The 12526-nt window shown below is 37.7% G+C and overlaps 1 protein-coding gene across 6 annotated transcripts in view; it reads right to left on the reverse strand.

Annotated features, from left to right (window-relative positions):
• The window catches only part of LOC102293794 (pleckstrin homology domain-containing family A member 7), a gene marked incomplete at its 5' end in the record, with an annotated part of 81122 nt that overhangs the window by 33745 nt on the left and 34851 nt on the right, over positions 1 to 12526 (reverse strand). For all 6 annotated transcript variants that reach the window (XM_014337892.2, XM_005935557.3, XM_042226117.1 and 3 more), the window contains 3 exon segments: positions 4300 to 4400; positions 7299 to 7371; positions 8798 to 8902. In XM_014337892.2, coding sequence (XP_014193378.1) covers positions 4300 to 4400; positions 7299 to 7371; positions 8798 to 8902 — 279 coding nt within the window.

Here is a 12526-nt window from a genome sequence, read left to right on the forward strand (position 1 = left end):
CGATAAGAAGTAGGCGAAAGTGAAACAGGAAAAACAACAGAGGGGAATTTAAATAAGAGAACACTGATGGAAAAAAAATGAAAAAGACAACAACTTCAGCCAAAAGAAGATGTTACTACCAAGACATGCATCAGAAATCAAAAGAATATACAAGGTTGCTGTATATTCTGTCCAGTCTGAATCAAAAGGCCACACCAAAGGCAGACAACATGGATATATAAGGCTTACATCTGGCAAAGTGAGAGAACATGAGAGCATAGAGTACCTATTTATGGGAGGACTGTCACTGGATGGTGCGACAGTCTCAGGGCGGGAGGGAAGTCCCAGTCAGGCAGCCAGCCAATGGGAACAAGAGAGGGAAGAGCATTCAGTGAATAGGGGAAGGAGGGGAAAGTAGGGTGGGAACTCATCGTGGGAACCCGAAGGCACAATTTGTGCAGTCCCAATGGGTATACGTTGATTTAGTAGTCAGCACCGTAGTAGTTCAAAAACTGTAGTCCAAATCAAATACCCACCATTATCTAGCACAGGAAGGTAGCGGTCTTCTTTTTGCTTTAAAGTTGTTGTTTTGATGTTGTGATGCATGCAGTGTTTAATGAAGTGGGGCACTCTGCATATGACCGCACATACTGACAGTGGTGCTAAAGACCAACTTATTACCAGGTTGAGTATCAGTGCTTTGGTTTAACCTCATCAGCATCCAGAACAAGTTATGTGCATAGTTCAATGTTTTCAAAAGGGTGAATAACTGTATATACGCCAGAGTGACGTCACACTGTACCTGGGGTGCACTTCCACATCACTGCATCAAGGAACTATTGGAAATCATCACTAGAATATTATAAGCCGATTTAAGGTTGCTGAAAACATCATGAATAAATAAAAAAGTAGGAGAACTTCACGGCTTCCTTTAGGGTTTCCAGATCACGGTAAAAATATTTCATCTGTGAGCCAAACTGATAAGGGAGTTTTAAGACCAATATCAGGACAGATATTTGGTGTTTAAAAGGACGACATATAAGCCAATATTTTTGTTCATTTTAGACAGTAGGTTGTAAGTAAGTAGTATCAAGTAATATTTTATTTCAAGGCAACCAGAAAACAATCACAAGAAAGCATCGAACCACAAACTTAACACATTTTCATGTAAATCCATATTAGCTACCTATCTTAATCGTTTGTGGTGATTAAGAACCCTGCAATGTACTTTATATGCTTTTTGTTTTTGCTCACTACTGACTTCTTGGTTTTAAATATATTATCATTGATTATTATTTAACTATATAATTATTACTCTATACCTTTCACTGTTTGAGAGGCAAAGTGTGAAATGGTTACGGTATCACTGATGTCAACAGACACACAAGAGCCTGTTTTATTAAAAATATTCACTTTGGCATCTAAAATCTAGGTTTGCTGAAATAACTGTCACGGGGAAGCAAATTATATGTTCCACAGAATCCTAAATTCTGATAATAACGTCAGAATGAGCAACGGTGCATTACAATTAGCAAGTGTCCCTGAGAAACTGTTTTTTCACACCTTATGGCATGTCTAAAAAATTTAAATTGCAGAGAAACAAAATGACTAAATGGCTCCTGATATGTATTTTTAACATCTAACTTATGCACTGATTCAGTTTGTCAAGAAAATATTGTAAAGATGGAGAAAAAGTTACAGTAAAATGTGGTTTTACTGGGTTTATCCCCCCACTACAGCACCTGTTGGTTAAGGTGAGACAGGTATGTTTGGATTCCTCCAAAACGACCCAAACGACTGACTACAGTGAATGCCTTCGGATAAATAACAGGTGACTTGTTCTGCCCACTGCCTACTGGACGGGCAGTGGAGCACTTTGTCTTACATCTGTTTGGGCTCTTCTATCACAAGGACAAATGCAGAAAATCTTTCCTCAGTGTATTATATTTAGGTTTGGATCTACTGAACTCTTCTCTTGTTTCCAGTTTCTGTTTTTATTGATTTCTTTTTGTGTAACCTTTTACATTTTGGGACTATTTTGTTTTGTGATATTGTATTTATTTTTAACAGGCTATGTTGTTTTTAATGTTTTTAAGCTGCAGTGCTATAGTAAATTCCAGTACAGTAAACTTTTGGGATAAAGTATCGTAAACATCTTTATTCATCTAGTCTGTCTGAGTTTTAGCATTTGCAATGCAATCATATGTTTTATGAATCTATTTGTTAAATAAAAAATAAAACAAAAATGTTGATTCAAACTTTGCAGTCTTGTTTCCGAGTTCATCTCCATGTGCGCCTAACGCTGCTTCCAGAAATGCCATTTTTAGATTGTTCCTGGGGTGTCCTGCTCTGAACATCTGAGCTTGAAAATCTGCAATGTAGGCTCCTCTACTTTGTCAGAATGAAATTTAACTTCAACTTTATTTGGAGAAAGAGGGCACAGGTGCAGGAAGCCAAATCTGGCAAACGATGCAGGTGGTCAGCAAAGACTGTGTTGAAAAAGCCAAAAAACTCACATGATTTTAGGCACTGCTGTGAAACAGCGCACAACAGTGTGTGGCATCATTTCAGCAGCAAACATCCTCCCTCTGTCTTTGCAGAGCTCGGCACTGACAGTCTGACCCTAGGGGATAAATTCATGGTGCGCAACCTCTTGAATGTGCGAGAAAGCAAAACGTCTGCGCTTATACACAGCCTCTGGGCTTGGACACTGTGGTGCTTTCCAGAGAAAACCTCCTGTTTGGTCTCCAACTCTTTTCAACTGCAATGGTCCTTCATTTGAGCTGCATCTGTTTCATTCATTTGACAGAGAAAATTATGTTTGATCTCCACACAAGTTCAAGATCATCGTGTAAAAAAAGCCAAAATAAAACCAAAAAACCTTCAGAGTATCTTCATACTGCAGCCAAACCGGAAGAGATGCAGATTTACTCAAAGAGGAAAGACGAAATCTGCCAAATTTAAATCATGCATGATTTATTAAATTTTATTTATTATTTATTTATTTATTTATTTTTTTTTTTTTTTTTGGGGGGGGGGGGGTAAATTACATTTAGTAGGATTCAATCCAGCTGTCAATTCAACTAGAAGGTGCTTAACTTCAGTCCAGTTTACAAATTATAAAATGGACCATTAGCCACCTCAATGACTATATTTCAATGCATAAAGACTAAAAATATATCTCGCTAAAGAACAATTTATGGATCTTTTGCTAATCTCTGGTCACAGGAATATGTCTTTAACAGACAAGAAAACATGTTCCTTCCCAGAATAAACCAAAAGTTCAATTAACCATGTTCACAAAAAGCAAATAAAAACCCTGTGCATATACTGTATCTTCTTGCAAATGTGTGGAAATCCCTCCTGCAGTATAGGACAGTGCGTGCTGTACAGTAATCCAGCCTCTTAATTTTACACATGTTGGGTTTAACTCAGAAACTTGTGCCTCGGGGAACAGAAAAGCTTCATGCCATTCCAGACATGCTTGTCTGTCTCAATAAAGACAGACAATCAGTGGTAATAGACATTACTACAACAGCTGGTAAGTGCTGCACAATGAAGCTGAGTGGTGGCTTCACTAGCAGGTTTTTACTGTAGGAAGATAACAGTCTGTGAAAGAGACAGAATTGTATTTCATTTTCATTTCATTTCAATTTGAGAAGGTCATGATTTAAAATCTAATAAACATTTTAACTGTACACAAATTTAAACTCTGACTTTGTTTTCAACCCAAAGACGTGTTACTGCTATGAAGTTTACAATCAGACAAAAAAACAGTGTCTGCACACATAGATCACAAACATATGAATAAATATGTTTATAAAGTTATGTTGTATGTTTTCATACAGCAGGTGTTACACAGGCCTTCTGCAGTAAAGCAGTTTTTGTGTTGTTATTTCAAACTGCTCTCGGTGATGATATAGACCACTTCTTGGAAAGTGCTTTAAATAGCAAGGGTTGTTTTATCTCAAGTGGCTCCTGTGGGAATAAAACCCATTATCTATGTCTTCTAAAGCTGGAATACCTTATACATGATGCCTCTTTCAATTTGTGGCCATGTTTAACACTGTCACGGCAGAGCTGAAAAAATATTACAGTCTAATAAATTTATCTTCCCGACAAACCTTAAATTTTAATGTTCAGATGGTTCTGGTGGTTTAATTGGCTAACAGGACATCAGTATATGAGAAACACCCAGAGGGAATCATTCCAAGTTTTGTTTTTAACCAAGAACCAAGAAAAAGTGCAACTATAAGACAGAAAAAAGATAAACAGCAATCAAAATCGGATAAATACTCTGTATAACAAAAAGAGGCGTACCTTAAAGGCATACTTGCGGTTGATGTGATCCTCGAGTCCCACTGGTGAAATGACATAGCTGGGCAGAGGAATACTGCCCAGGACTGACTCCTCTCTGCTGTCTGGAAATAGAGCGAGAAAGAGAGAGAGAAGAACGAGAGAGGGGAGGTCAGCGGGGTAAGGTGGAGGGGGAAAAAAGACAGGCAAGAGATATAGAGGACAGGAAGGAGCGACAGAATAAATATCACTCATCAGCCCACTAATTTCCTCACTGCCAGCCACCAGTATCACAACACTGACAAACACGCACTCGTATGACATCACTCATACCACAGTGTATGCCAAACAGTAAATGACCACTCTGGCATGCCAGTGTCACAGAGTTAAAGCTCCTCTGCTCCAGCTGGCAGCCGGCCGCCTGTCCTCAGCCTCTGCCCCGTCCAGTTTACACGTTGAGATCACAGTCAGCACATGCACACACACACACACACACACACACACACACACACACACACACACACAGATCTGTCCTTTGTAAGAACCATCACTGATGCAATACGGTCTTCAACTTTTACCCTTCAAAGAAAAAAAAAAGTCTCCAAAAACACTTCGCAGTGTTTTATAAACAAAAATTCATCACATATTTGTTTTCCACTGAATATTGTAATAGCATGCTAGAATGTGTATGGTAAGGACAGTGTCTCCATGTGCGACGATTACCACATCGTAAAATTTAGCAATAGCATGAAAATGTGTGCGTGTGCATGCAGCACCTGCGTATGTGGGCGGTTTGGCTGAGAGGTGATAAGACGGCGCTGTAGCTAAAGGAGTAATTGGTTAAAAATAATTCAAGGACCTTTGAAGGGGACATTCCCTAAATGGTGGGCAAGATAGTGGGGTCTTTTTTATCTGCTCTGCCACGTCTGTCTCACACACTTTGCGGGGTATGACATACAGTGTACAGCCCCTTGAGTCAAATTTGAGTTGCGATATTGGGCTTTAAAAATAAAACTGACTTGACTGAAAACAGACCACAGAAGACATATGAGGGGAAAAAAGAGGAAGAAACAAAGGGGCCTCGTTCATCAATGATCCCTGCACACAGTCACAGTCATTTGTGAAAACAGTGCGTACAAATATTATCTTGTGTGTGAGTGTGCATAAATTTCGAAGCTCTCAGCACCATGCGTGTGTAGATTGCTCCCATGAAGGACTACTTACAAAATGCAAACGCAGCTCACACAATAAAACTGCTGGAAACGCAAAAGCACAATACCAACTAAATAATCATCTCTAATCTGAGAACTTTATTGGAGAGCACATTTTTAGTGACAGCAAAGCCCTCCAGAGACTGATGTGCAATCACTAGATTCAGTTTGCTGCAGCCAGTCTTTCATCCCAAGTGCCATCAGCTTACTCCAATATTAAAGAAGGACAAAGGCCATGCAGGTGCAAACATAAGACTTACTGATTCTGGATTTTCTGCACTCTCAGATGGGTCTGAATAAAATTGTGCATTTCAGTCTAGTAAGAGTTGTTCATAGGTTGTTCCCACAAATACCACTATTTTCTTTTCTTTTCATGTAAGTCTATTAAAGTAAAGTCGGCTTCCATAGATGGGTAAGGGTTAAAAATACTGAGAAGTTTTAATATTTTATTTTATTCTAATTATAATCTGAATTTCTAGAACTCAGCTTGGCATTTTCAAATTCTTGTTTTCCCATAACCATCGGATCAAAACCCAGAAAGAAAATGACAAAGAAAAGATGTGAGAATCATTTTCAGCAACTGCTAATTCATTTTTATATATGCATTTAATTGCGTAATGTTGTTTTAAGGAGTCAGTATTTTCATGCAAATATAATGTTGGTATTAAAAAAAACTTACTGTAAAAGCTCTGACATTTATCATCAAAACAAGAAAAGTCTTAATAAAAAACAAAGATAGCAAAGCCGTATTTGACTGTTTGGGTAGGAAAGGGAGGAGATAAGTCGTGTTGAAGAGAGAGATCAAGTGTGCTCATGTTGGGAGGAGAAACCTTTGAACTGAGCGAGAAGACAGAAAAAAGGGAAAAAACAAAAACAACAGAATTGATTTCACCCTCCTGTCGAGGTGAGCAGGCAGCGGAGCGTGTCCCAAATGTTTGGCTACAACCATGGAGATAAAAATGGTGTGGAGAGATAGATAGCGACAAGCAGGGAATGGTAGACCAATTGTGATGGTGTGTGTGATGTAGAGCATCGGTGTAAGCAGTGTGTACATGTTCATTGGTTGGAACCACATAACAGATATAGAGATTACTGCTCACCTAAAGTGAATTTCTGGCTGCTTTGTCAGCTGCAGTTTACCGAAAACTGTCATAGTCTACTTTGATCTTTGTCCTTTAACCTTTTGCATTGATTGTGGATCTTTCCATCCTCTCATAATAAACTCTCCTCACCGGAAGTGTATCATTTTATGCATTTAATTTTTCAATCAATACCAAAGAGAAACATGCAGAGTATAATACAGCCTAACGCAATGGCCATTTTCTCGTCTGCATCAAGTTCTACAAAGTTTGGATGAGACACTGCGAGCTACTGAATCAAAGATAAGCTACTTCATGAAGGCTGCAGAGGCATGCCAGTTATGATGTGTGATTTCCTCTAATGATGTTTCAATTATTTTGTCTTAAAAGGAACTTTTGAGGATTAACAGATTATAACTTTTCATTTAAACTGCTTCTTCTTACACCCTGCTTGGGCTGGCTGTGTCCCCGTGTCAAAGTACATCGGGTTGGGATAGGATGGAATTTTTTGGCTTGCTCTTCTCCTTTCTTCATAAATGTCAGTTCTGGCATTATTATGCAAAACACATATTAATGTGAATAATAATTAAAAAAACAAATATAAAACAAAAAGAAATTGACTAGCAAGACGAACCTGTAGTTTATAGAGCTCTCTTGGCAAATCAAATATTATTGGCACAACAGGGCATTCAGATCCCACACTACTTTCACTTAACATTCCACAAAGACTTACCTTTGTAGTAAAACAGACAGAAATCAGCCAAGACAAACCATTTCCTCTTCCAAAGACGCATCCCAGAGCTGTCCTGAAAAAGAAAGAGCGGTAAAGAGTTTAAGTGAAGAATGCATAAATAATAAGACGAGAAGTACCACTAACTGGAGAAGATAACAAGCAAGACTAGAGAGCTCTTAAATAAGAAGAGAGAGGAGGTAATGAGAAAGGAAGGAAGAGCCTGAGAAATAAGGATGCAGAAAGGGGAAGTGAGGGACAGTAGTAAGGTGGGTACATGCAAAGGAAAAGAGAAAAGACAGAGGGGGAAGGGAGTGATCATTTGTCCTCATTCGCTGGCTCACTGAGTCTGCCATGAGTGCTTTACTGCCCATTTTGTCTTTTATGTCCTTTGGCTGAAAATAGGTCCATTTGAAGAGCTGAGCAGATACAGCAGTGGCTGAAGATGTATGATGCTACGACCATATAATACAAGCATGTGAGTGGATGAAAGGCATAAACTGCATTATGTCAGTCTGGCCATGATAGTGGACATCTGTGCATCAGTGTGTATAATTATTTATAGCAATGTGCTTATATTTATGTGCACCAAAATAGGATTCAAATTGTGTGCATTCATGCACCCCAGAGCATTTTAAAGGGTTTCTTTCTAATTAAAATATAATGTAATTGCAGTAAATAGATCGTGTGCACAGTTGCGAGTGTGCTACTGTCTGTGTGACTGTGTGGGCATGCCTCTTTGTGTGGACATTAAAATATTGCTTCATAGTAACATCACTCACTGTTTGTCTTGTACGGAGGCCAAGAATCTCCCAGTGGGATGATGCCAACAACAGATATTTTAAGTATAACTTCAAATAAACAAGTAGTCTCTAGTAACAGGCTGTCTGTGATTAACAGCAGGTGTTCAATATTGCCAAAGCAAAGGAAATAAATCAAGAAAAATATCAAACTGGGTTACTGAAGGAAATGTTAGAGAATCATGCTGGATTAAGGGATTGCTGACTAAAAGAAAGCACAGTACCAGTAGTCTCATAAATACTTTAAAAGTATACGACAATTATTTTCTCCATAACTACTATTATCAGGCTAATTGCAACTTTTTTCAGCATGACAGTATTTCATTAAATGTCTGCAGGCTGTTTAAAGCTATATGTTTTATATATTTATAGACGTAGAAGTTAAAAGCTATATATCTATAGCTGAATTTAGATTTCAAAGAAAAAAGAAAGACATTTTATATAAAACGTACTTGGTTACTTTAAAATAATAATTGCCAAATAAGTGAACAAAAGTATTATCTAATGTGCTAAACACATTTTTACACTATTATGTACACTTTTCACATTTATTTTCATTTTTAAATCTTAAACTATCACAAAGTTGTCCTATTCAGGCGTAAAAAAAGCAAATCAAGCAAACCCAGTTCAAACTTTATCAACATTAGTCTTGATGTGACTGTATGTAAGTTACAATTGGTGTTTCCGTTTGAGTGTCCCAACCTGTTTGTACAGCCATCCGCGGACCACCACAGGGACGTTGGGATTCCTCTTGATGGACTGCTCTCTCTTCCCAAAGCTGTGCACCTTGCCACTGGACCGGGAGCCCTGTAAAAGACAGAAAGAATATAGAGAGATTTTATGTGACATGCGTTAAGTTAACAGTTCATCTGTATATTTTAATACAACTTCTGGAGCCTTACTGCAGATTTTTCTCTGTGTAAAACCACTTGCTGAAGGCTGACAGCCTATTTTACAGGAAGTGATAACTGCAGCAAACAGGGGTGAGTCTAAAGGGGGCCATGACCACATTAATGTCAAGGCTTTTGTAATATTTTTTCAGAGTAAATGTGAAAAAAAAAATACAATATTGTGTTAATTAAATTAACATTTAAAAATATAAGAATAAAAGCTTTTTTCATAAGCCAATAAAAATGTTCACTGGCCATTAAACTCTGAGCCACTGACCTGAGGGTTGTTATTCTGGACACTGAATTATTATTAATATTAATCAATGTTTGCAACATAACAACATCCGTTTTCAGCAGCAGAAAAACTTGCTTCCTATTAATCTCAGAAAGCCTCCAAGATGACAGAGCAAACTTTTTTTTTTGACTTTGATCTTTGACTGTACTTAAATAATTTATTTCAATATGACACGTACATAAAAGGGTTTAGTTGGCATTTTTTTTTTTTGGCAGATGTTGTATGCAGTTAAACCTTAAAACACTCCAATTTCTGAAATGGAAACCAATGAGCCGTTCATTGTGAAAGACCTGTGTTTTTTTCTCTTTGGAATATGTATTATTTCTCATTAATAAGACAAAAGTATTTTTTGACTCGATTATATGATGGAATAAACAACAGGGAAGCGTATCTACTTAAATTCTGAACAGCTTGATTAGAGCCTGTCTGACTACATTAAGGATCGGAAAATAACCAGCTTCTCTACATAAGAGAAATGAGGCCAATTTTACATCAACTAGCAAATGCACTGTTCCACCTAAGCTCTCTGGGAATAGTGCATGCTGACCTCAAACCTAGAGACACAATGGTTATGGACCGCCATCAGTCTCCCATCAAAGGACTCAAAATTGCTGCTTTCAGTCAGAGATCTGGTAGTCAACGATAGCCAGCCCTCAGTTGAATGTCAGCCGCTAAGTGTCCCCCCTCTTTCCCTTGGGACGTATCTACTTTTCACTATAAACACGCCCCTTTCACCCAAATGCACAGTGTCACCATGAGATGGTGCTTTCTTCAAAAAAACTTTGACTTGTATAGTTAGCTATAGATGATTTTCTCTGTATTATTGTAGGGTCTTTGCCTTATAATATAAAACTCATTGAAGGCACCGTTTTGATTTGGCGCTATGAAAACAATGAATTGAATTTCAAATTCTTTTGACAGCTTTCGTAAAGAAATAAAGAAATCATTTTTTTGCACACAAGCTTCCTCGTAGATCCAGATGTGGAAGTTATTTTTGAGACTGATAGAACTTAATTTTTCATTTAGCTTATTGCTTGCTGGGTCTTATTTCTTCAGACCTCTGTTTAATCATTAGCATGTCCTTCAATTTTTCTTTTAGGTTGCAACTTAATATTTTGATTTATTCTTTAGATTACGTTAAAATCTTATATTGTGCAAAAGTCTTGCGCGATCCATAATTTCTCTAGATTTTACATAATAGCGCCCAGACTTTCACCTAGCTTGTTGTTGTTTTTTTAAAGTGCTCTCTGGTTTTATGAAGGCGTTTCAAAGCTGCTCTTTGGACACAGACTAAGTTTAGCGGCAGACAACTTGAGTAAGCAAGCTTGAATGTGATCATTAGCCATTACTGTTAATTTATTGGGAAAACGTAAATGGCGAGAATTACCAATAGTTTTAAGCACAGTGCCTGAGCTATGGAGTTCACTCCTACAGCAGCATTTCACTGACCTTATTAATCATCAGAAATATTCACAACAAAGTGCCACATCCCCAATTAGGGCGCATTTAAATTTAAATTTTGCATTTTATATAAGAACATTAGCAGTGCAATGAAATCACGTTTTTATGCTTTGAAGTCAGCAAGAATGCAAGCATCAATTTCTGTCTGGCTTTTTTGGTGTGCACAACCTGTACCTTATTTGATGCAAACTCATATATATATATAGTGTAGCAAGCCTGTAAATGAATGCATCTCCACGCTGCTTTACCATTACTACTGGTTTTCCTAAATGCCGCTTAGGGGCGTTACTACTCATGATTGCATCATCCAGGCGTCCTAGACGGGGGATACCAATACGATCACCCATCATTCGGCAGTCGGTCAGGATTCAACCAGGGATCCATCATGGCCCTGTTGCTGATGAGGTGGCCATTTTAAGTGGCTGTATCTTAGCTGCTGCAGCTCATCGGTACCATTCATCTACTGTGCTAAATTAGCTTGGTTAATTACCTATATCACTGCACTAAAGGCACCTTGGCATATTCCTTCTCCTTAACACAACTGTGGTCAAAAAGGCAGCAAGCAAAAGCAGGACAGTTTACTGTGTTACAGTAGGTTATATTTGGAAATAGGCTGTCTGTGTCTCATCAGACCATTCAATCTTACTTATATCACTGAACAAACTTTCACCCACACTATGATTTTCTCTTTTCGGCTTCCTTCTTTTTCTGCCCTAGTTGTGATATAATTACAGCCATTATATGAGCACAGACAATTTTTCTACCAGATCTCTGTGACAGTCACTCTTGCTATGACATTTGTCTGACATTGACAAAGCCTCTTTAGACTGGCAGGACGAAGGTTAGGCATGTGGGCTTGTAACCTGCAGGTCAATATTTCAACTGCCAGACACAGGAAAGTCTGACCTTTGAATCTGACTGACTACCATCAAAAAAAGTGAGGGAATGACTGCAAGAACACTGGGAGTATTAAAAGACTGTGTTGATGTGCATTATCTTTGTAAGGCTTAGGAAGAAAATCCAAAGATTCTTTTTCAAAATGACCAGAGTAAATTAAAGTTCCTTAAAACAAGGTAAAATATTGATATTTGGGCTGATTGGGACCCGATGAATGTAAAAACAAAGAATTACCAGATATTTTTTTTTACCTTATTTTTGTTTCTAAGACAAATCAGAGCCACATATGAGGATATTCGTTTAACATTTTGATAGAACAGTAGCAGCATAATGTCCTCGTAAGTGGATATCAGGCCCTTGTGGAGCAAAATTGAGTATTTTGGTCTAAATAACCCAAAATGTGATGTCCATATATGTGGACGCCAGGTCCTAGGAGGTTAAGATGACCTTGAATATCATAACTAACTTATGCAGCTGTAATATTGCATTTTGGGTTATAATACTGGAAGGTGCAAGATTAAAGTTTTTTTAAACCAAGGTTATTGCATAAATTCTTTTAAATTAATTTATGTAAATATATTACTATTAACTGTCATTCTCATTCAGAGCCAAGGAGATTTTATACCAGCTTCCACTGGGTGAAACCAGGGGCAGATTAATAAGATTTAGGTGGCCATGGGCAAAACTTTTGGACCCAGGTAACCTCCATGTTTCCACTGTGTGATTTTGTTTTTTTCTTGATTTTTGTTTTGTTTATTTACATATATTTAGTAAAGTTTTACTAACTGGAAGACATCAAGCATACCTGAAATAAACTGAAATAATATTTTGGATATATAATTATTAGGGGTGCAACGATATTCGTATCGATATTGAACCGTTCGATAC

The sequence above is a fragment of the Haplochromis burtoni genome, unplaced genomic scaffold (genome assembly GCF_018398535.1).
Source record: "Haplochromis burtoni strain Fernald_Lab_line unplaced genomic scaffold, NCSU_Asbu1 Contig_197, whole genome shotgun sequence".
Lineage (NCBI taxonomy): Eukaryota > Metazoa > Chordata > Actinopteri > Cichliformes > Cichlidae > Haplochromis > Haplochromis burtoni.